The sequence below is a fragment of the Phodopus roborovskii genome, unplaced genomic scaffold (assembly GCF_943737965.1).
Source record: "Phodopus roborovskii unplaced genomic scaffold, PHOROB, whole genome shotgun sequence".
In the NCBI taxonomy this organism is placed as follows: domain Eukaryota; kingdom Metazoa; phylum Chordata; class Mammalia; order Rodentia; family Cricetidae; genus Phodopus; species Phodopus roborovskii.
The window spans coordinates 3,823,474-3,844,605 of record NW_026126469.1 but is presented as its reverse complement, the minus strand read 5'-3'; the positions used below and the strand labels follow the sequence as shown (position 1 = coordinate 3,844,605).

General features: G+C 45.8%; 1 protein-coding gene across 1 annotated transcript in view; it reads left to right on the top strand.

The window, feature by feature from the left end:
• Klhl22 (kelch like family member 22) overlaps positions 1 to 17,673 on the top strand; it is a 36,678-nt gene extending 19,005 nt beyond the window's left edge. Inside the window, exons 4-7 of the mRNA XM_051191086.1 lie at positions 1,745 to 2,463; positions 10,511 to 10,703; positions 13,145 to 13,378; positions 16,731 to 17,673. Coding sequence (XP_051047043.1) covers positions 1,745 to 2,463; positions 10,511 to 10,703; positions 13,145 to 13,378; positions 16,731 to 17,096 — 1,512 coding nt within the window. The 3' untranslated portion in view covers positions 17,097 to 17,673. The remainder of the gene's footprint in view (positions 1 to 1,744; positions 2,464 to 10,510; positions 10,704 to 13,144; positions 13,379 to 16,730) is intronic.
• Positions 17,674 to 21,132: the final 3,459 nt, after the last annotated feature.

The window sequence follows — 21,132 nt, the reverse complement described above, 5'->3', positions numbered from 1 at the left end:
AGAAAACTGCTTCCAGGACTAGCTGTGGATACCAAAGTCTGGAGTGTCATTGGCATGTAACTTTCCTATATGCTTCTTGTATACCTTAGATTACCTCGAGATTGCTATAATACCGTATCAGTTAAATACTACACAAATAGTTGTTATACTATAAGCACACATGGTAAAGGTGGGCATAATGTTTAATCCCAGCACTCAGGAGGCAGAGGTCAACCTAGTCTGCAGAGTGAGTTCCAGGACAGGCCACACCACATAGTGAGATCCTCTCTCAAAAAATCAAAAACAAGTCTGGCGGTAATGGCACATGTCTTTAATCACAATATCTGTAGAGGTAGGCAGATATCTGTGAGTTTGAGGCCAACCTGGTCTATAAAAATGAGTTCCGGGATAGCCAGAGATATTACATAAAGAACCTTAGTCTTGAAAAACTTAAAAAAAAAAAAAAAAAAAAGGAAGGAAGGAAGGAAGAAACAAAGAAAAGAAAGCAACAAAAAACCTTGTGTGGTAATGTACACTTGTAATTCAAGCACTCCAGAGTTGGGGGGGGGTGTTCCATGGTCATTTGCATAGTTAGTCTGGGGCTAGGCTGGTATAGTGAGTCTGAGGACGATGAACCCTATACAGCCAGAATGTATATGTATAATCTATGAGCACTTTGACCTCTGAGGTAGGACCTGTAGGTAAAGGGAGCTGCTTCCTGTTTCTATTTTCAGGGAGACTCCAAAATCTTGTTTTTCTAAAGAATATGTTACATGTAGTATTGTATTTAATCCCCACACTTGGGAGATGGAGACAAGCAACTGTGGGTTTGACATAAAGACTTTATCTGTACCTGGTTTGTTATTCAGGAAGGGTTCCTTTTCTCTTTGTTTTGTTCTGCTTTGCCTGTCAAATTCCAAGGTGTCCTTGAACAGCCTTCAGGGTTTGGTTGTCTAATTCTTAGCTTCTAACTTCCTCAGTGGCTCTTTGGCCTGCCTTCCCTCTCTCCAGTGCAGCTTGGTACAAGGATAGGTTATACTGCCACCTGGGAATCCTGCACCCACTGGAACTGAGTGAGTCTCAGCTCAGGCAAAGACCCTAGGATGGTTTGACAGCATTTCAAAAATTGTGGCTCTGGGTCATGGCTTGTGAGTACCTGGAGATGCCTTGCTGACAGTTCTAAGTGTGGTGTGCATGGGCCTGATGGGGCTGCTCTGCAGCTTCTGCTCCTCTGGCTCTGGCTCCCGCTGCTGAGGTTGTTCAGGGAAGAGAGCCAGCTGTAGTTTTGGTCCTAGCACCTTGGCTCTTCGAGAGAGTACCCATGGTAGGGAATGGCCACAGGCTCCTTTCAAACACTGTGTCTGTGACGTATCCTTCTTCTTTCCCTCATGCACTTTTGATTTAAAAGCAGGTGATATATATCAATCCTGTCTGTGCCAGGTGATGTTTGTGCTGTCCTCCTCAGGCTGTTTCTCCCTACATTATCCTTGTTTTATAAACGAAGATTGGGTTCTACAAAGTTAAGAACATGCACTGTGTTCCCATGGCAGGTTTTAAACTAAGCCTGCAGGAAATCCCTGCAGTTTTCTGACAGAAAAGGTTGGGGACAGTTAAGGGAAGATTCCACTTTGCAGTTCCCAACCTCAGAAGGCCAGCTACAGGGATGGCCAGCTCCATAATAAGCCTTTTTCTGCTGTCATACTGTCTCCCATACCCAGATGTAGTTCTCCAGCTCAGTCTTGAGTGGGTGTCCTTCTTTTTACAGATCCCAGAAATTATCCATTTCTGCTGTGACTTCCTCATGTCCTGGGTGGATGAGGAGAACATCCTTGATGTCTACCGGCTGGCAGAGCTCTTTGACCTGAACCGTCTGACCCAACAACTGGATACCTACATCCTCAAAAATTTTGTGGCCTTCTCAAGAACTGACAAGTACCGCCAGCTTCCCTTGGAGAAGGTCTACTCCCTCCTCAGCAGCAATCGTCTGGAGGTTTCCTGTGAGACTGAGGTGTATGAAGGGGCCCTGCTCTACCATTACTCCCTGGAGCAGGTGCAGGCTGACCAGATCTCACTGAATGAGCCTCCCAAGCTCCTAGAGACTGTGCGTTTTCCCTTGATGGAAGCTGAGGTCCTTCAGCGGCTGCATGACAAGCTTGGTCCTAGCCCACTGAGGGACACAGTGGCCAGTGCCCTTATGTACCATCGGAATGAGAGCCTGCAGCCCAGCCTTCAGGGCCCACAGACAGAGCTTCGCTCTGACTTCCAGTGTGTTGTGGGCTTTGGGGGCATTCATTCCACACCATCTACAATCCTCAGTGACCAGGCCAAGTACCTGAATCCCTTATTGGGAGAGTGGAAACACTTCACTGCTTCTCTGGCTCCCCGGATGTCCAATCAGGGCATTGCGGTGCTCAACAACTTCGTGTACTTGATTGGAGGGGATAATAATGTCCAAGGATTCCGAGCTGAGTCCCGATGCTGGAGGTAGGAAAGAGCACTTATCATCATTGCCTTTGTCATTAGACAACTCCATGGTGCAGGTTTGTGGGTTATGTGGGCTGCTCAGGGGACACATTATCAAGGGCACATCACTGCAGGCCTGGTTCCTGCATCTGCCTTTTACATGAGTGTTGCAATTTCTCTGGTGTATACCTGTTTCATGTATTGAAGTCCAGATGAATTCAGAGAAAGTGGACCACGGTGAGATAACAGAAAAGGACATTAGAGTTGCTTTCTTGCCCCTGTGTCTCTGCTATCCTGAAGCCCAGCTGTTTGCATCAGGTTGCCTTGGCTACCTGTGCTCAGGGAGCATGCTGGGGAGTGCTGTGTGGGCTGGAGTCCACGTCTTAAGTACAGAGGAGTAGGAAGAACCAATAAGCATCACTGAGACAGATGAGAATGTACTCAATAGATTCTGTAAGGAGGCAGTTTTCCTTGAGGGAGTTTTGTGGACTGCCTTGATGTGCAGGATGCTTCTAGCTATGATCCGAGAGATCCATTTCATTGGACAGAACAAGACACATTATTAGTTTATACCTTAGTGCGTGTGGGAACTCTTGCCACCCCTGGTCCCTACCACAAGTTAAGAGATGTTGTAGAGAGCTCAAGGCTGGATGCTATTGCAGTTCATTTTGATATTCATGGTCTATCTTTGGCTGTAAGGGTGAGGTTGGACTCTGACCTGGCCCTGCCAGACAAATAAGCAAGCACAGTGATACTGACCAAGAGGAAAACAGCCAATTCTTGGTCATTTCTGGATTCTGACCCTAGGAAACAGTCACCTTTGTTAAACTAGTGAGACTTAACCCTGTCTATAACACATTGTGATTAGATAGTTGGAATGACAGGGTTCAGAAAGAAGGAAATGACTCACTTCCTTTGTAACTGGATACTGTCTTCAATGTGCATGGTTGAATTTGGCTCTTCAGATCAAGCCTGGAGGCTTCTTACAGGGCTCTGCTTACAGCTGTGGGGCTAAGGCCAGACTGCCCTCCTACCTCAGCAGTTCAGAGCTGCAAAGCAGATCTCTGTAGAGCAGTGACAGCTGAGAGCTGAACTTGGATCATGGCAGGTGGGATCAAAGACAAAGAAATTTATGGGGGAGGGGTATGGCAAGTAGAGTTAAGGCCTGCCTGCCAGCTAAGGGTGTCTGTCGTCTACAGAATGAAAATTTCATTTACTTCCTAGCCATTGCAAAACTTGCAAAACTGAGGGTGCTTCCCTAGCACGTATAATGCCCAGGGTCCTGCCAATCACTTTTTTGTATTTGGTGTTTGGTTGAACTTGCTAGCACTAGCACTGAGTAGCTGAGGATGACCTTGAATTCATGATTATTCTGCCTTCATCTCCCAATTGCTGAGATATCACAGTAGCTGAAACCATAAAATTGGTTTTCCTGAGTTTCTTTTTCCTATTCATAGTTTACCAGCTTTAAAACTATAAACTCTTGGAATATCAGAAAGCAATATCTTACAATCTGAGGAGACAGTGCTTAGCAGGTATGTCCTAGAGCTCTGATGTAGAAACTGTAAGAAATTGTCTCGAGAAACAAATTAATTCTTTGTTTCTACTACTTCTTTTGGTGGGAGCACTGAGGTGCTAGTCATATCTTGGTCCAGGACAGAGAAAGTAGTAACCAGAGATGCAGAGTTACACAGTATTGTGTGATTTCTAAAGACAAGGTGTTACTCTCTGCCTCCCCCCCCCCCCCCACCAAATGTCTTCTTGGACATTGAACCTCCTGCCTCTGCTTCCCTAGTTCTAGGACAAGAAGTATGTGCCACTATAACAAGCTTCACTCTCTCCTTGAGTCCATTTCCCCTTGAGTGACCATAATACCTCCCAAAACTGCCACTCTAAGGACCAGGTTTTAGGGCTATTATGCTGGGATGAAACACTGTTACCAAAAGTGTCTTGGAAAGGGTATTTTACTCATAGTTCCTTTAACAGTTCATCATCCAGTGATGGCAGTGAGGGCAGGAATCTGGAGGCAGGAACTGATGCAGAAACTATGGAGGAGCGCTGCTTTCTGGTTTGCTTCCTATGGCTTGCTCAGCCAGTCCAGGGGTGGCCTCACCACAATGGGTTGGGTCCTCCATCAATTATTAACTAGAAAAATGTCCTACAGGTTTGCCTACAGCCTGATCTTAATGGAGGCAGTTTCTAAGTTGAGATATCCCCTCTGATGATTCTAGCTTATGTCTAGTTGACATAAAATTAGACACCACAAGGCTTTTATATATGGACCTTTGGAGGGCATTGTCCAAATCATAGGAGTTAGCCACAACATTTTTTTGTACATTTTTCATAGCTATAGCCAGATAAAGTTATTGAGCACTTTCTTGTGTGCTGTGCCTAGTAGTGTCTAGTCCATGTTACATGTGGTCTGACCCTGCCTATATAAAATAGTATTTTGTTTCTTAAGCATCTCCATGTGCATTTAAAGTTTTAATAGCCTTTAAAATAGTTGGACCTAGTGATGAACCTATAATCCCAACTGCTTAAGAGGCTGAGGCAGGAGGATTGCCAGTTTAAAAATCTGCCTGGACTATTGAATGAGTTCAGATCCAGCCCAGACAAGTTAGTGAAACACTGTTACAGAATAGTGGAAAGAGGGCCAGGAACACTGAAGAAAAAAAACAATTTGTCAAATTTATGACAGAGACCTTTGATACATTTTTTTGAACCTAGATTTTACCTCTCAATAGTTTGGCAGTTCAAATATGTAACTTAAAATTATTATCTTGGAAAATTTTGGCTGCTATAACAAATACCACAGAATAGGTGGTTTAAATATCAACACTTGCTTTTTATAATCTTGGTTCTGGAATGTCAGCTGATTGAGTCTGGTGAGGAACCTTTCTTGCTGTACCCTCACATAATAAACAGACTGAGTTCCATCTCTTCCTCTTTGCAATAGTTTGAATGTAATTGACCCTCATAAACTCATAGGGAGTAAACTATTAATATGTGTGCTTTGTTGGAGGAAGTGTGTCACTGGGGGTGGACCTTGAGGTTTCCTGTGCTCAAGATACCTCCTAGTGTTTCAAGTCCACTTCCTGTTGCCTTCTGGTCAAGATGTAGCCAGCTCCATGTCACCATGCCGTGATGATAATGGATTGAACCAATAAAAGTATAAGCTAGCCACCCCAATTAAATATTTTCCTTTCTAGAGTTGTGGGACTGGATTGAGATGGCTCAGTGGTTAAGAGCACTGATTACTCTTTCAGAGGACCCGGGTTCAATTCCCAGCACCCACATGGCAGCTTACTAACTCTAAGACCTGACACCTTCACACAGACACAGGCAAAACACAATGTACATTTAAAAAAAAAAAAAAAACTTGCCGTGGTCATGGTGTGTCTTCACAGCAATAGAAACCCTAACTAACAGAAGTGGTACCGGGGACTGGGTACCGTACGGCTGTGATAGACTGACCAGACCATGTTTTTATTTGGAGTAATTTGGACTTTGATACTTTGTTAGGAAAGCAGTGGAATGTTTTAAACACTGCTTAATGGCCCATACTAGTAGGAGCCTAGAAGACAGTAGTGCTTTGAACTGTAAGGACATGGCTCAAAAGTTGCAGAGAAGGATTTTAGTATGTTGCCTAGAGATCATCCTTGTAGCATTTTGGTAAAGAATGTGGCTGCTTTTGCCCTTGTCTGAAAAGTCTGCCTGTGGCCAAAGTGAAGAGTTTTGGATTAATTCCATTGGCAGAGGATCTCAAAACATCCTAATATAGACTCTGTCATGTGATTATTAGTGGTAACTCTTATGAAGATTTATAATGGAAAGGAGCAAGCTGAACCATTAAAAATATAAAATGTACAGATTGAAAAAAGGAGCACCAGGAAGTGGAATGGAGCTAAATCCTGTGTCCAAGGAGGTAAATGGATTAAGAAATAGAATAAAGGGAATGGTGACCTCAGGGCAAGATTCTACCCAACTAAGTTTCCCATCTAAAGAAAACCTTAGAGTTGGGTGTAGTAGTGGGTATCTTTAATCCCAGCACTGGGAAGGCAGAGTCAGGCAGATCTCTGAGTTTGAACCCAGCCTGGTCTTTAGATTTCAGGGGAGCCTAGCTTAGGCAGTGAAGGACAGAAAGCTGGTAAAGATGTAATGAAGGAGGGTGCCAGTTTCCAGTCCCAGTCAGCAGCAGAATTTGGCAGCTTTGGCCACATGGTTCTGGAGTTAAGGATAGAAGAAACAGGCTATGGAATTTGCTCTTGAGATTAAAAGCTGCTCAGGCCAGGCAGGTGTCAGGGCTGTTCCTGAGTGGAGGCCTAGAGAGGCTATTTCGTGAAACTGAAGTTGAAGCCTAATTTGCTTGGGAGAACCTAAGATGTTGGAGATGCCAGAGCCTCAAGATACCAACTGGAGAAAGCTACCACCAGTCCAAGAGAAAGAAGTGTGTTGCAGTCTACAGAACTGAAAGGAGTTGGAGATCTGAAGAGTGTTTTGACACCAGACATGGAGATGCAGAGTTTGGAGTTTGCCAGCTGGGTCTTCCTTCAGTCCAGTCTTTCTTCACTATGCTCCCTTCCCTATGTTTTGGAATGGAAATGTATATTCTGTGCCATTATATATGTTGGAAGTATGTGGTCTGTTTTTATTTTGATTGTGCAGGGGATTACAGTTAATAGATTGCATAAATATCAGAAGAAACTTTGGACTTTTAAACATTGTTGAGATTGTGATAGACTATGGGGACTTTTTGAGGTTGGACTCAATACATTTGCATTATGATATTGTTACATGCTTATGTGGTAGTTTGGATGTATTTGGCTCTCATAAGCTAATAGGGAGTGACACTATTAGGTGTAGTCAGACTTTTTTTGGACCACCAGCTCCCAAATAATGATATAGAGACTTCTTATAAGTATGGAAGCTTGGCCTTAGCTTAGGCTTGTTCCAAACTAGTTCTTAAACTTAAATTACTCCATTTATATTGATTTATGCTCTGCCATGTAGTTCGTTACCTATGGCCAGTACTGTGTATCCCACTCCCTCCATATCTGGCTGGCAAATTCCCAGCTGATTCTTCCTAGAGTTCCTATCTCTGCCCAGAAGTCCTGCCTGTTCTCTCCTGCCTAGCGATTGGCCGTTCAATCAGAAGGTACCTTAGGCAGATAAGGTAAAACAGAAACACATCTTCACAGTGTACAAAAAGATTATCCTACAATTAGGAACTGTAGCCTTGTTGGAGTAGGTAAGGCCTTGCTAGTGGAAGTGTGTCCCTATGGGGTTGTGCTTTGAAGTTTCCTATGGTCAAGGCACCTCCCAGGATCACAGTTCACTCCCTGTTGCCTTCTGATGAAGATGTAGCCAGCACTATGTCTGCCTACACACAGCCATACTCTCTGCCATGATAATGAACTAAACCTCTGAAAGTGTAAGGGACCCACCCCAATTAAATGTTTTCCTTACAAGAGTTGCCATGGTCATTGTATCTCTTCACAGCAATAGAAACCCAAACTTAGACACTCTCCCCCCCACCCCCCCAGGTAGGGTTTCTCTGTGTAACCCTTCCAGTCCTGGAACTCACTCTGTAGATCAGGCTGGCCTCAAACTCAGAGATCCATTTGCCTCTGTCCCCTGAGTGCTGGGGTTAAGGGTGTGTGCCACCACTGTCCAACTTTCATCTCTTCTTAATTGGAACTAATCCTATCCTGGGATCTTATCCTTAAGCCCTGATTAAGCCCCAGAATATTGCCAAAGTAGATTTCACACAGATGTTTTTTGGAACACAGCATTCAGTCCCTAGTAGTGTTAGACCAATTTCTACTCTTACATGTAATATTGAAGTTTGTACTGAAGAGATGGCTTAGTCTGTAAAGAGCTTGCTTCACAACTATGAGAACCTTTACTCAGAGCCTGGGTGCCCACAGAAAAGGCCAGGTGTGGTGCTCATTTGTAACTCCAATGTGTGGCAGGGGTAGGAACGGGAAGACCCTGAGGCTCACTGGCCAGCCAGTGAAGCCCACAATGAGCTCCAGAGACCATTTCAAAATATAAAGTGGAAGAAAACACTCATCATTGACCTTTGTCCTCTCTACAGGCACATACAAAATTTAGTGTGTGCATGTGCACATGCCATAGGACATGAATGGAGATCAGAGGATACCTTGTAGAGGTTTGTTCTCTCCTTTCACCATGATGGTCCCAGGGACGGATGTTAATCAGGCTTGGCAGCAAGCACCCTTATTCACTGAACCTTTTTGCCAGCTCCTGAAGCTTATTTTTAGTTAGAAAAAAATGTTATTTAATAATCTATTCTAAGAACAAAATTGAAACCAGGTGTGGTGGAACACACCTGTAATCCCAATATTTGAGCTAGAGACAGGAGGGTCAGGCTACTTAGAGAATGCAAGACCAGCTTGTGTTTCATGAGGCCTTGTATAAAAACAAACAAACAAACACCCCAAAAGCCTTAGGAAGTAAAAGTACTTGCCGCATAATACTGGTGACTTGTATTCAATCCCTGGATCTCATAAAAGGTGAAAAGAACAGATTTCACAAGGCTGTGGTGTGTCCTTCACATACATGCCATGTCATGTCAGTCCCCCCCCATCATAAACACACATAATACAAACAGAAACAAAATAGAAAATGAATCCAATAAAGAAGAGCTTGGTCATCTGAACATAGTCATGGACACCTGTAATGCTAGTGCTCAGGAGACTAAGGCAGGAAAATTTCGAGTGAAAGGCCTGCTTGGTCTGTGTAGCAAGTTCAAGGCTGGGAATGTAGCCTGGTAGTAGAGCACTTGCCTAGAATCCAGTGGCTGTTGATTCAGTCACTAGTGTGTCAAAAGAAGACAGGAAATGAGGATGGATTTAGGCTATAGAATGCCTTAGGCATGGGTGTCAGTATAGAAGCATGGGTTTTGCTGGTATTGATGAGGGATACAGGGCTCTATTGAGGATGTTTAAGTGAAGAGTCAGGTTCTAAATACAGAATCTAAAATACAGTAGAGACCATTGGGTGACACTTGACACTGCCCGGTAGGTAGCTGAGAGTACCCTGGGGGAATTGGAAGCCTCATTTAGGCAGTAGTGGGTAAGAGACATAGCAAAAAGGAGGGAGAGGCATCCTAGGCTGGCCAGCATTGAGCAGCAGCGACAGGACTGGCTTTGTACAAGGTTGGATGATGTTGCTTGAGGGTTAGACTTTTTTTGTTTTGTTTTGTTTTACAGTTAGTTGTCAGGGAAGGAAAGCTGTGACTTGGGGACACTGTGTTTTCTCTGAAAGTGACACAATGTGACCTGGTAATGGGAAATTATTCTGTAGTAACTCTCAGCAAGGGGTTAGCAAGTGTGTTTCTCCTTTCCTCCCTCACACCCTTCTCTTTCCTATGTACCTCTTGCCTGAACTGTTCATTGCAGATTGCCCCAGGGTAGCCTCAGCCCCAGCGTCCTTCCTGGTCCTGCAGGATCATCCTCTGGCTCCATGTAGTCAGCCTCATCTTTTTCCTTTATGGGGTCCCTGGAATTTCACATCATCCTGCTCTTCTGACCACAGTTCAAAGTGAGAGTTGATAAACCCACTTTAGCAAGAAGGATGTCCTGGGGAAGCCACCAGTCGGAGACCAGTATAGTTTTTTTTTTTTTTTTTTTTTTTTTTTTTTTCAGGTGTATGAAGGGGGTGAAGGGAGCCTATGACTATCTAAGAACAAGGGTATGATAGTACTAAGGATGGCCTTTGCAGACCTTACTCAGTAGAATGTTGGAGAAGGTGTACCTAGTCTGGAGTATAGGTTAGAGGAAGGTGGCCACAGCCTGTGATGGGCATTTGGGTGGATACAAACCCTAGAGTTGTTCCTATAATGGGCACACCTCATGGGCAGAAACTCAGGAGGTTCCTGGCTATATTCCTCTGTCATGTCTCTGGATCAGCAGGGCTTATCCAGGGCCCAGATGGAAGGTGTTCAGACCAGGCTGCAGTAAAGAAGTGAGGGAGTAGAAAGTGTAGGCCTGAAAGGCACGTTTCTCTTCTAGTCAGTGATGTACTGTCCTCATGTCCTCCAAAGGTATGACCCGAGGCACAATCGCTGGTTCCAGATCCAGTCCTTGCAGCAGGAACATGCAGATTTGTGTGTGTGTGTCGTGGGCAAGTACATCTATGCTGTGGCAGGCCGTGACTACCACAATGACCTAAATGCTGTGGAACGCTATGATCCTGCTACCAACTCCTGGGATTATGTGGCCCCACTCAAGAAGGAGGTAAGGAAGCCCTCCCAACAGGAGTTTTCCCAGTTTCCTTCCATGGGCTGTACTCAGAGGCCCAGGTGTCAAGTCTGGTCCTGGTCCCACGTCAGGGAGTCAAGCCTGGTAATCAGAAGCTATGTCTATCCCAGGATTCTGTATGGAGAATGTTGGTGGGCTTGTCAGACCAGTGCCCCTTAAAAGTTTCATGTGGTAAGATTGTCAGTCCCCTTGTCCCTATACTTCTGTATAGATGGAAATTTTCCCCTTATCTGTTCTTGCTGACACAAGCTCGAAGATTTCCAAATGTGTCAAAACTTCCAGAGACTGGAGGGCACTGATTCACAGGTTGTCCTCAAACTCCTTCCCTACAGGAAAACAGTCACAGGACCTTCCAGAGGCCACACAATGCTTTGGAAGTTTTATTTATAAAGACAATAATAATCATGTACATACAGCATAGCACCTTGGTTTAGTCCAGTTTGGAGATGCTTAAAATTATGTATGTGATGTGAAAGTAATGCTTTATGGGGTGCATCTTATTCTTTTTCTGGTTCTGGAATACTTTGGCATAGCCCCAGACCACTGTGGGATCCCAAGGCAAAGGTTGGGTCTTGTTGGCGTCACTTCTAAAACCTTGGCCTCTGAGGAAAGGTGTTGGGACTGTTACGTACTTTCCCCAGGCTGACACCTTAGGCACTCCAGAATCAAGATGATGTAATGGTCACACATTAAAAATTGCCCCACGGGGCTGGATTGATGGCTCAGTAGTTAAGAACACTAGCTCTTCCAGAGGGTCTGAGTTCAATTCCCAGCAACCAGTTGGTGGCTCACAACCATCTGAAACAAGATATGATGCCCTCTTCTGGCACACATGCAGAAAGGACCCTATATATATAATAAATAAATCTTTTGAAAAACAAAAAATCTGCCCCAATCAGGGGCCTGGGCAGAACTACTCTGGCTTTGGAGTTCTTTCTACTACCTGCCATTTTTTTTTTTTTTTTTTTTTTCCTCTCACCTTTCCTCAGACCTGTGGGGATTAAGACTTTGACCTCATTGGCTTGAGATCAAGGTCTCTTGACCAAGTCACAGACAGAGCAGGCCTGGTTCCTGTCATCCTTTCTACAGGCTCCAGCCATGCCAGATCCTTGCTATTTGGCTTCTTTGCAGGGAAGGAAGCCCTTCCCTAGTTTTAAAAAAGGAGCAGATTTTGCATGGAAAATGGCTGGGGCTATTGAGAGCTGGTAGCTCCTATTCCAGGGGTTTGGGAAAGGTTTGTGGTAATGGCTTCTGTGGGCAAAGCGGCAGTTCTTCCTCTTGGCCAGAGGAGTAGTCTTGAACTTCACTCCACTTATTCAGCAGCTAGTCACCGTCGTTTTCATGCACGTGGTCATCTCTTCCGTACTGTGTACTAAGTCACGGAGATCCAGTGGTGACAAATGACAAACTGTCCTTCACCAGCTGGATTGCAGAAGAGACTTATTAGCCATCCCAAGCACCACTGAAGTAGTTACAGTGACAGAAATGAAGAAGGCTGAGATGTTCTAGAGGGCTCAGACTCTTGAATGACTAAGTGGAGACATATTGTCTGGGGAATGTCTATCTGAGTAAGTGCTAGAGTAAGGCCTAAAAATAAATTAGCCGTTTTCAGTGGCAAAGGACCTCCCAGGGCAGGGAGAGACAAGCATGAAGCGCCTTATGAAGAACACAAAGCCTGAAGAGTAAAGAAAAAGAGGAAGGAGGGCAGTGTTGGGACTGTGTTGGTCTAGGTCAGGCCTGGGAGGACCAAAGAGTGGTATGGAACCACTCCAAGTGGTTCATAGACTTAAATGTAAAACTAGACCCTTTAGATGAAGGAACCAGAACAGGACCAGATATATGACAGTGCCTGTGATCTCACTGCTGGGAAATAATCAGGAGGGTCACAACGAATCTGAAATCAACCTGATCTACATGGTGAATTCCAGGGCTATGTAGCAAGATCCTATCATTTTTTTGTTCTTTGTTTTTCAAGACAGGGTTCCTCTATAGCTCTGTAGACCAGGCTGGCCACGAACTCAAAGAGATCTGCCTGTCTCTGCCTCCTGAGTGCTGGGGTCACACCACTACCCTATCTTAACCAAAAGTACAAAACGAAAACAGAAGAGAATGTTCAGGAAATGAATTAATTGAGTTTGTAGACTTGATGTCAAACATATGAGCCATGAAAAGAAAAACTGATAAATTGAATCTTTTTAAAATTAAAAACTCTTGCTGGCAATGACCTTTCTAAAAAGTGCACTTATTTGTGTGTGGCAGGGGACCTGGCAGTGTCAGAGAACAGCTTCTAGGAGTTAGCTTTCTAATTCCACCACGTGGATCCTAGGGATCCAACTAGGGTCCTTGGAGTGGACAGCAAGTGCTCATGGGAAGTGAGCCATCTCACTGTCTTCTTGCACACTCTCTGCTCCAAACAGGTATACGCCCATGCAGGCACCACACTGCAGGGGAAGATGTACATCACCTGTGGTCGCAGAGGAGAGGACTATCTGAAAGAGACGCACTGCTACGACCCAGGAAGCAACACATGGCACACTCTGGCTGATGGGCCTGCGCGACGTGCCTGGCATGGCATGGCTGCCCTCCTTGACAAGCTGTTTGTGATTGGAGGCAGCAACAATGATGCTGGCTACAGGAGGGATGTGCACCAGGTGAGCTGGGCCCAGGCCACCAACCTCAATTGAGCAGAAGGTCCAGGGAGTTCCCATTGCACCCTCACTACTATGTATGTGTGTCCTTCACCAGAAGGGCACGCGTTAGACTTGTGGAACTCCTGTCACTCCAAGCCCACAGCTTACATGAAGGCTCATACTTAACTGCTGCACATTCTGTGTAATGCATACATATGATCACCATAGTGGTTTCACTTGTGTATTTGGTTACTATGTGTCATCAAAAGTTAACATATCCAGCTGGGCAGTGGTGATGCACACCTTTAATCCCAGTACTTGGGAGGCAGAGGCAGTTCCAGGCCAGGCAGGGCTACATAAAGAAATTCTGTAAGTTAACATGCCCACATTGCTGGCCCTCTAACAAAGACTAGAGAAAAACGAGAAACACTTATCCCTGCCACCTGTACTATTCGTTCTCAGTCTGTGTCTTGCTTGCTTCTAGTTGTTCATAGTTAAAGAGCATCTGAAACCAAGTGTGGTAGTCCATTCCTGTAGCCCCAGCACTCCAGTCTGAGGCTAGAGGATTGCAAGTTTGGGACCAGCCTGGGCTGTGCAGTGAAATGAAATTAAAGACACAAAATCTACTTTTCTCACCAGCATTGTCCCTAGCATTCTCCAGTTTAACGTTGGTGTGTGGGTGTGTAAATGAATTAAACCCAGTATCTCACATGTGCTAGAGAAACTACCACAGAGTTAATCTACAGGCATCTTTTTACTTTTTATTTTGAGGTAGAATTTCACTGAGTTGCCCAAGCTGGTCATGAACTGATTTTGTAACCTTGTTAGAATTCTTAACTTGGGCAATCTTCCCTTATTCTTTTTAGCTGGAAATACAGGCCTGTGCCAGTGGGCTAGCTTTGTAACTGCTGCCTGCCCCCACTCCGGTAGCTGGCAGCATTTTGTTAGATCAGTGCATCATTTGGGTTAGTCTAAGCTTTACTCCACATTACATTATGGATAATACTGGCATTGAAGAGCTGGTCAGGTGTTTTGGATTCTCTCAGGTTCATGAATCTTAGCCCCTATCCCAGACCATTGATTTTGAAGCTTGGAGTGGAGCTTCACTACCTGAATTAACATTTCCTCACAAGGTAGAACCTGCCATAGTGTGTAAGTTTCTATCAGAAATCGCCAGAAACCTTAATAACATGAATTTATTATCACAGCCATAAATCCAGCAGGCTGACATCAAGGTGTCAGTGGGGTATCTTTCCCGGTTGGCAGTATTTAGTCTGGGGTGATTGCAGGACCGACATGCCAGTTTTCTGGCTAGCTGTAGAAAGCCTTTCTTGGTTGCCTTCCCTCATGGCAATCACTTTGTCTTTTAAGCCAGGAAGAACAGGTGGAGCCCTCCTTCCTATCCCTTCTGTCTGGCTTTCTCTTCTTCTTTTGAGTACTTAAGTAATTAAAGATTCATGATAGGATTGGATAACTATAGTCATACAACAAACTAAAAAATATCCTAGCTCAGATGCACATTTACCAAGGCTAGGAAAATAGCTTAGTCAATAAAGTGCTTTCCATACAAGCACGAGGGCTAGAGTCTGTTTCTCCCACAACACAAAAAACTGGGCATGGTGGTGCCTGCTTGTAACCCCAGTGCTGGGACTTGAAGACAGGCTGGAGCTTGCTGGCCAACCTAACTTGATCGTTGAGCCTAGGTCGCAGTGAGAGATCCTGTCTCAAAAAGCAAGATGGTGACTCCTGAGGAACGTTACATGAGGTTGATCTCTGACCTCCACACACATACAAATGCATTTAGTATCCTAACCTATGGACTGCCGTCACTTAGCCACATGAGATGTTTCCCTTTAAGATGGAGTAGCTGACACAGGCTGCAGCTCAACCTCTCAACCAATATCACACAGGATTTGTACTGGGTTAAGTAACTCATGAAAAAGCCAAATCCAAACTGAACCATGGATTCTGCCAAAATTTGCAGTAATATAAAGCTGAAATTTTTTAAGTGAAGCATTAAGTCAAAACTGTCTATAGACTGGCCACAGTGACTCACTGCTGAGTCAACTGATCTCAACAAGTTAAAGACAGCCTGCTCTACATAGAGAATTACAGGTCAGAGAGTGTTATGTATCTAGATCTTGTCTCCAAACCAAACCAAAAAAGCTCTATGTAGATGGGTCTACCCAGAACCTCCCCCCCCCAAAAAAAAAAATCCACCTACAACCCTTAATACCATCTATAAAGTTAGTTTTGCCATGTAACATAACACATTTGTGGATTCCAAAGATTAGGATGAGGACATTTTGGGGTGAGGAGGCATTATTTTGCCTATTGTACCTAGGACCACAGTTTGATTACTTAGTGAAGCAGATAAGATTTTGAGCCATGGGGCTGGAGAGGTTACTCAGAACCACTGGCTGCTTTTCCAGAGTTCTGAGTTTAATTCTCAGCAACCACATAGTGGCTCACAGCCAACTCTAGTGGGATCTGATGTCCTTTTCTGGCATAAAGGTATGCATGCAGACAGAGCACACATACATAAAATAGATAAATAAATCTTAAAAAAAAAAAAAGAAAAATGAAAAAAAAAGGTTTTGAGCCATTGTTACCCGGGCCTGTAGCCCCAGCACTTGGGAGTAAATGAGAAGAACTGCCACAGGTTCCAGATCTGTATCATCCATGGACCAGAGTCCAGCCTGCCAGAACTGCATGGCAGTATTTATTCATTTGTTTGTGAAACAGGGTTTGAATGTGCACCCCAACTTGCTGTATACACCACACTGGCCTAGAACTCCCAGGAGCTGGCTACCTCTGCCTCCAAATGCTGGGACTAAAGGTGTTCCCCACCACAGCCCAGCTTGATTTAAGTGCCTCTTAAATACGTATGACTAAATTCCTTCCTGACATGTGAGACAGGTGCAAACCAGCTTTGCTACTCCTTCATCAGCATTGGGTTTTTTGATTTCCTTCCTTCCATGGTTGCTGGTTCCAGGTGACATTTTGGTATTACTTTTCTTGGATTACCAGTAGATTGTTTTTTTCCAACAATCTATGAGAAGGGTGGTGGTCATGATTGGTAAGCAAATAACTGCTTCCACACACACACACAGGAGTATGAATAGGGATGCTATGGAGGAAAAGATGTTGGGTGGGGTCCTTGGGGCTGGAAGACAAATAGGACTGGGTATGGAGACAATGAGAGAGAGAGAGAGAGAGAGACACTGCTGCATTCTTAGCTGAAGGCTAGGGAAGTAAGATGTTGGCCTTCAGTCAAGGGAGGCTGGGAGTAGCAGATGACAAAAGTGACCTGGGCTGGGCTGGCAACCTGTCCCAGAAGCTGCCTGTGTTGACCCTGACCTTGGCTTTGCAGGTGGCTTGCTACAGCTGCACATCTCGGCAGTGGTCAACAGTCTGCCCACTTCCAGCTGGGCATGGTGAACCTGGTATTGCTGTACTAGACAACAGGATATATGTGTTGGGTGGCCGTTCTCACAACCGAGGCAGCCGTACAGGCTATGTGCACATCTACGACATAGAGAAAGACTGCTGGGAAGAAGGGCCTCAGCTGAACAATTCCATCTCAGGCCTTGCAGCCTGTGTGCTCACCCTGCCCCGCTCCCTGCTCTGTGAGCCATCCCGAGAGACCCCCAGCCGTAGCCAGACAGATGCAGACTTTGCTTCTGAAGTGATGAGCGTGTCGGACTGGGAGGAGTTTGACAACTCTAGTGAGGACTAGGGATCTAATGCCTAGTGTTTGGGAGGGGGTAACTGGGACAGTAAAGGCCATAGGGCCTGGGTTAAAATACCAGGCTCCAGAGTAGGGCCCTTCCCAAGCCCTCCTGGTTCACCAGCTGCCCTTTTCCGCTCTGTTTCTTCAACCAGCCTGCTACCAGCATTTGCAAACTCTCTGGCTGTGAATTATATTACAAGGAAAAGTTCTTCAGAAAGGCTGCTATCATCTGAGGGAATGATCAGGTCCATCCTCTGTGAACTCTGAAGGGCTGGTATCTCTATTTGGCCTCTTCATCCCCTTAGTCTTGTTTCTGATGGGTTAAGTAAGGTCCCTCCTGCAAGAGGTCCTGGGGGCTAGCAGTTGTAGCCATGGCCAAACTCATGAGTCCCCTTTTCCTGTGATCCACATGGTCTGGGGAGCAGCTCCAGCTGCCTGCAGCCAGGGCCTTGAGCAGCTAGCAAGCTCTCAAGAGACAGGAAATCATATACCCAGAACTGGTCCTAGGGATGAGGACATGCCCCCATAGCTGTGTGTTTCTGACCCAATATTGTTGAAAATGAAATAAAACATTATGCAAAAAGTGTTGTGTCTTCTGTGGCCACAGTCTGGGTTTCTTTCCTCCCCAGTCAGTGCATCTCTGAGTGGCATCCAGAGAGGCACAGTTTTTAAGTCAGCGGGAGATGGGCTTGGAACTGATAGATCGCGAAGTCACTACCCTGCTTCAGACATATGATGAACCCCAATCTGAAAGAATGTTGACCACTGAGATCAGGACTTGCCCCAACAGAGGTGGCAAGTAGCTGCCTTTCTCCTAGTCAGGACATCTAGGATGTCTGCCCTGTGGCTCACCAGCTCTAGTTGCCCTATATACAACTCTAGTTCCCGGGCAGCCTGCCTCTGGCTGGTGCAGACTGGCTGTGGTGCTGAAGGGGTAACCTAATCTCATCCTTCTTGAAAAGCCCAGGATGATTCAGTTCACTGGATTCTTAAAGTAGAAAGCTCTGAGGGCTGGGGTGCCACTCAAGGCTGGAGCGCTTGCCTAGAATATGGTTCATTGCTGAAAATGGAAAGGTAGTGTGGGACAGAACAATAATGTCCTGATCTGTCAGGACATAGACCTAAGGTACAAGACGAGGGGTGGCACAGGCCCAATTGAGGGTGCCTATATAGGCCTTTCCCACCTGACTTGCCAAAAGCTTGTCAGATGACCCTTGGGTAAAATCATCTTGGAGGCTGCATTAGCATAGCAGGTGAGAGTTATACCCACCTTTACCAGAACCTCCTACCCCTTTGGGAGCTGTCCAGCATGGCCTATCTATGCCCAGCATGGATGCACTCGGGTAAACATCAGGCTTGCTTCCAGAACACCTTGCTGCTGTTTGTACAAGGTCTTCAATTGCAGATTCCTATCACAGGCCACAGGCCTCCTGCCCATAATGACCAGCTGGGTAGAGGGAACACCCAGTCTTCCCACCACTGCCCTTTCAAGGAAGGGGAGAATACAGAGGGGGTTGTGGTGGAGGGATGAGCTAAGAAAGGGTAGTCGGTCACTCTGGACCCCTGAAGGCAGTGGGTTGGAGACCTGGAGTTGGTATCTCCCAGCAAGCTGCACCTGTAACCTTACTATCTTAGGATCTTGGGCCCTTAGAGAAGCATAATATCACACAGATACCTCTGGGTGACAAACTCCCACTCAAATGTTGACACCTGCATGAAGAGAACCGTTTCCTCTGGTGTCATCTCTCCAGTTTTAAGTAGGAACATTGTTTAGCAGGTGTCAGTAATTTGTGCATCAATCTCCTAACACTATTGTCACCCAAGCCAGTGTGACCAAGGTTTACAGAGGGATCTGGTTGCCCAAAGGGTAGGGGGAGCCCTCTGAACTCATATGGGTCTTTCTGGCCATATATTCTGGCTCTGTCTGCATTGCACTCTCAAGATAAGAGCTATCTTTGGCTTCACTTCAGTCTATGTCCCCTGCCTGCAAACACAGGAGGGTGTGGTCTCTGATGTCCCCCAGCCCGATGTCACCACTCCCAACCTCAAACTGAACCAATGTAAACCTCTTTCCCTTTTTATTTTTAATCTCATTTGTTTATTTTTTGAGACAGTATCTGTGTGTATACACCCTGGGTGTATTAGAACTTGGTATGTAGGTAGAAGAGGATGGCCTCAAACTCATAAAGGCCCTGTCTCCCAAGTGCTGAGATTCAAGGCATGCCACCACCAACACCCAGATAAAGTTTTCTTTTAGTTGCTTTTGTTAACGTATTTTGTCACAGCTACAGAGAAAGTAAGACAACATCGAAAGTCATCATCCACAATCGTCTCAAGAGTTAGACCTCCAAGGCTAAGATGTGGGCCAGGTACCCAGGCAGGAGCCCACCCTGGCTTAGAAAGGTGACATGCAAGTTGTGCCTTCACAGACTTCAAGCTTGGGGATTGGTTCATGGGAGAGTGTAAGTTGATACCATTGCAACTTGGCCCAGCCCAGGTTTCCCCTCAGGTCCAGTGAGGTCAGTATAAACCCTGGAGTGAATCTTGCAACTAGAGGAACCTCTGCCAGTGGCAGCCATGGGAGCTTCCTTGGGGAGGGCACCGCTTAGGATAAGGCTCAGGCTCAGCTTCCCAGAAGTGGTTGGCTTATTGACTTGGGCTGAGAAGTGTTTACATTTGTGACCACATGGGGAGACTTCCTTTTAACCTCCTCACCACCTCCCTGCACCACCTGCCTAGCCAGGCTGAGGGCTGAGTAGACCTGAGGTCCCTCACCCCACCCCCAGCCTGCTAACGCCTATGGCCTTGGCCAGTCTATTACTCTGATTCCCTTTCTACACCTGCCCCTGATACTCAAGGTGCCTTCTGCTTGCTACCCAAGAGGATATTGTCTGATTGACCCCTCAAGCAGAAAGACAAACTCCTCCTTGATGGGACCTGGCTGCCAATGAGGTGCAACCTGCCTCCTGAGCTCTTCTGCTTTGTCTTTTTGGACCTGTCCAGCTCCAACCCTCTCCTCTCTGACCTGGGTTGTGGTATTGTGTTCTGCTATCCCTGGGTGAAGCCAGTGATTCAAGGTAGAGATGAAACTAGAGCTTTGCTGATAGCATTAAAGTGCCAACAGAGGGATCCTGTCCTAAGTCTCTGCCTTGCCTAGGGGTATCATTGCTAAGTGGGAGACTTGGGAGGCTAGCCTTAGTCATGGCCAAGTTGGCACTAGGATGGTCACTGATTCTTCAACTCCTTTTACAGGTGTGCTGATGTCATACTAAGGTCATTGGAGGTTCCTGGTGACAAGAGTCTCAGATACTTCTTCCCCTTACCTGATAGAGCCTGAAAAGCAGGTTTGGTAGAGACAGCTCAATCTACTTAGTAGCCTCCCTGTGGCCCTGCTTGTCCTGATGTAAGAGGGGTCTCTGGAAAAAGGTCCTGGTAGCTGGAAGCCAAGTAATCCCATGAAGTCACCATAAACATACAGCCCTGCTCCAGGGAAAGGTTTCCCCAGTGTAACAACGGCTCAGGCAGGGGAGGGCTTTCCCAGCGAAGTTGTTACAGTTTTGCTCTGCTCTATTCTAGCCAAAGAAAGTCTCACCAAAACCTCTTTCAAGAGATTTATTGAGAGGGAAGAACCCAGGAGGGTGCCTGCCTCTGCTAGGGTAGAAGAAGACAGCAGCAAACAGACCTAGGGCTTATATAGGGCTTCTTAAGAGGCGGAGTTTTCCCAGGATGGGAATTGGTCAGATTTCAAACCCTAAACTTGGACAAGCTCAGAGATTGGCTAGATTTTATGCTCAGGGATTGGTTGGGTTTTTACTGAGTTAGTCAGGAGCAGAGTGTTTCTTTGGCTCTGTGTTTCACAGACTTTGGGTTCAGGGCCATGGTGTGTTTCTTTGGCTGGCCCTTTTACCCTACAGTCTCCATTCTTAAGTCTTGATTCCACTTTTCCCTCTTGGGAGCCTGTAGCCTTCTTGAACTGAATTCATGTCCTGGGCACCCCAGTTCCTCTCTACCCCTTACTGGACTTCTGGGTTTCAGTTTCCAT